Here is a 3,833-nt window from a genome sequence, read left to right on the forward strand (position 1 = left end):
ACTGTTGCATACTATATAATCTATTGCGTTTGACTTCTAGAAAGACATACCTTTTACAAAAGGAAAAATGTTAAGTAGACTAAAACTCCCCTTTTCAATTTTTACTCGTAGATGGTGAACTGACGCAGTGGATTAGGATATGAGAATGGTGAATCCTCTAACACTAACCCCGACCTAGCTCAAATCATGTAAGCGCTTGTAACTGCCTTAAACGCCAACCGCCGAAAGCAAAATCGTGATGATGAACTTATGACCCGAACTCGAGCGATGAACGAATTTTGCAAACGCCGACCCCCGACCTTCAATGGAGATACCAACCCCACCGTAGCTGAAACATGGCTGAAGGAAGTCAAGGTGATCCTGGACACCTTGGAGATTACCCGAAATGGAGATCGTGTAGCCTTAGCCACATACCAGCTAAAAGGAGAAGCCCGTTATTGGTGGGATTTGATAGAGGCAACCCATACCATAGCCACAATGACCTTCGACGAGTTCGAGACCCTGTTTCTTGACAAGTACTTCCCCACCCCTCTTCGTTTGGTCAAGGAACAAGAGTTTCTAAATCTGAAACAAGGAACGATGACTGTTACCCAATACGCGGCCAAGTTCGAGGAACTGTCCCGCTACGCCCTAGCCGCCATGGCAACGGAGGACAAGAAAGCGAGAAGGTTTGAATGGGGGCTGACAACTGCTAGAAGGGCTGTGGTGTCTCAAGTCTTTCCCACTTATGCCGGTGCCGTGAAGTGTGCTCTTCGACTGGAGAGTGAGGAAAATGACTTCAAAGCCCAATGGAAGAAGGCGACAGGCAACACTGGTGGACCTATCCGAACTCAACCTTCCAACAACAACTGCGGACCCACCCTACCAAACCCTTCACCTCGTCGCAAAACAACCAACCTTGGAAGATTGTTACACCAGGATGTGGCAAACAATAGAGGGGTGGCAGAAACATAGCTACAGTTCAGTGCTTCAACTGTCAGGCTATGGGTCACTACAAACATGAATGCCCCCAACCCCAGAGGGAGAGAACTGGAGGTTTTGGAAGCCAAAAAGCTCAACAGCCGGGACAGACCAGATTTGGAAAACAGAACCCCGAAGGCCCATCACGGCAGCTGAATGGGCAGAACAAGGGGAAGCAGCTCGTGGGAACCAAGCAAAGCACTGAAGGACGCATCTTTGCACTACAGACTGAGGAGCTGGAGCAGGAGCAGGATCCCTCTGTGTTCCAAGGTACGCTACTATTGTATAGTACCTGCGTACAACCATTATTTGACTCTGGAGCATCGCATTTGTTTATATCTTTTGCCTGTGTTACTGCTTTCACACTAGAAACAGAACCCCTAAGTACGAGTACAAAAGTCAAATCGCCATTAGGGGGGAGTATAGCTGTTAATTTAGTGTGTAGAGGATGTGAGATAGAAATAGCCAACCTACGTCTGACCTGCAACCTCAGAGTGATCGACATAGCGGATTTCAACGTAATCCTTGGAATGGATTGGCTATCAGCTCACCGAGCGGTCATAGACTGCCATCAGAAGACGGTGACGACTCATAATTCTGAAGGAACTTGTTTTCGATTTAAGGGGGATAGACAAACGGCAAGTTCGACGACGAAAAGATCAAGGTGGCAGAATCAACTATTTGGATGGCTAGCTAGTCTCAAAATGGAAGAAACCGACCGGATAGAATTGGGATTATCGCACATTGTGTGTGGGTACGCCGATGTTTTCCTTGAAGAACTTTCGGGTTTACCACCTCAAAGAGAGATAGACTTCTATATAGAACTCCAACTGGGAATAGCACCAATCTCCTTGGCACCATACCGAATGACCCCTGTAGAACTAAAGGAGCTCAAGACCCAATTGCAGGAGCTATTGGATAAAGGATTCATCCTACCAAACACATCACCGTGGGGAGCGCCTGCATTGTTCGTGAAGAAGAAAGAGGGAACACTTCGACTGTGTATTGACTATAGGAAGTTAAACAAAGTCACAGTCAAGAACCGATATCCGTTGCCTAGGATTGATGATCTATTTGATCAATTAAAAGGAGCAACTAGTTTCTCAAAATTTGATCTCCGATCGAGCTACCACCAGTTAAGGATTCGAGATGTGGATATCGCCAAGACGGCCTTCCGCACCCGGTACGGACACTACAAGTTTGTAGTGATGCCGTTCGGATTGACCAACGCTCCGGCAGTATTCATGTGTCTCATGAACAAGATTTTCCAACCCTACTTAGACAAATTTGTAGTGGTGTTCATTGATGACATCTTGATATACTCCGTCAATAAGGAGGAGCACGAGGAACACCTTCGGATAGTGCTACACGTACTCTGAGATAATCGACTCTATGCCAAGGCGAGTAAATGCGAGTTTTGGCTAGAGGTGGTTAAGTTCTTGGGACACGTAATATCAAAGGAAGGAATCGCAGTGGACGAAAGCAAAGTCGAAGCAGTGCTAAATTGGAAATAGCCGACCTCGGTATTCGAAATCAGAAGTTTCCTAGGATTGGCTGGGTACTATCGAAGATTTATACCAGACTTCTCAATCATTGCAAAACCAAAGACCAGGCTAACTGAGAAAGGAGTGAAGCTGGATTGGAATGAAGCCTGTGAGAAATCCTTTCAAGAGTTGAAGAAGAGACTAACCAGCGCACCAATACTCATCATTCTCGAACGAGGTGTAGATTATACGATTTACTGCGAGGCTTCAAGAGATGGCTTGGGATGCGTGCTACTGCAGAATGGAAAAGTTATGGCCTACGGATCCCAACATCTTCGACCGCACAAGAAGAATTACCCTACCCACGACTTAGAATTGGCTGCAGTAGTATTTGCTCTCAAAACCTAGCGTTACTATCTGTGGGGAGAACAATTCAAAGTCTTTACCGCCCATAAGAGCCTCAAATATCTTTTCACTCAGAAAGAGTTGAACCTGAGGCAGCGTCAATGGATGGAATACTTGGAAGACTACAAGTTTACGCTTCAGTATCACCGCGGCAAGCCCAATGTGGTAGCTGATGCTCTAAGCCGAAAGGATAGGGCACAGAAGGTCAAGACAGCTATTAAGGAATGGGAGATGGTAGACACCCTCAACGAGTTCAACCTACGACCGTCGTCAGAGAACAAAAACGCTCAATTTTACGCTCTAATTGTAGAACCGGCCCTTCACCGGGAAATCTTACTAGCCCAAACATTCGTACAGGATTGCGAGTTCATCCGGTATCGAATCCGATAAGGAAAGGCGCTACCAGGATGGACAATCGAGGAGGATAACAGCCTGAGATTCAAGGGAAAGGTATTCGTACCTAATATTGAGACCCTTCGAGAAGCTGTACTCCAAGAAGCTCACCATTCGAACGTCGCAGTTCACCCTGGCGGTACGAAGATGTATCATGACCTGCGAAGAATGTACTGGTGGGAAGGAATGAAAAAGGACATAGCCCGATTTGTATCTACCTGCTTGGTGTGTTAACAAGTCAAGGCCGAACATCAGAAACCGGGAGGAGACCTTCAACCTTTACCAATTCCGACCTGGAAGTGGGAGGACATCTCGACGGATTTCGTCACTGGATTGCCAAGATCCCCCAAGTCCAACACAGCCATTTGGGTGAACGTGGAGCAACTGAGCCTGTTATACATGGAGTACCTGTCTCGATAGTATCTGACAAAGACCCACGTTTTGTATCACACTTTTGGAAGGGATTAAAGAAAGCGTTAGGAACAGACGTAAGGCTTAGTACAGCCTTCCATCCTCAGACAGATGGACAAACGGAGAGGACAATACAGACATTGGAAGACATGCTGAGAGCCTGTGCCTTGGATTTCTCTG

At 46.6% G+C, this 3,833-nt stretch overlaps 1 protein-coding gene across 1 annotated transcript; it reads left to right on the top strand.

The window, feature by feature from the left end:
- Positions 1 to 267: 267 nt before the first annotated feature.
- Positions 268 to 954, top strand: LOC131328447 (uncharacterized). The gene has a single exon (XM_058361391.1). The coding sequence runs from the start codon at positions 268 to 270 to the stop codon at positions 952 to 954; it is 687 nt and encodes a 228-aa protein (XP_058217374.1).
- Positions 955 to 3,833: the final 2,879 nt, after the last annotated feature.

The sequence above is a fragment of the Rhododendron vialii genome, chromosome 6a, assembly GCF_030253575.1.
Source record: "Rhododendron vialii isolate Sample 1 chromosome 6a, ASM3025357v1".
Lineage (NCBI taxonomy): Eukaryota > Viridiplantae > Streptophyta > Magnoliopsida > Ericales > Ericaceae > Rhododendron > Rhododendron vialii.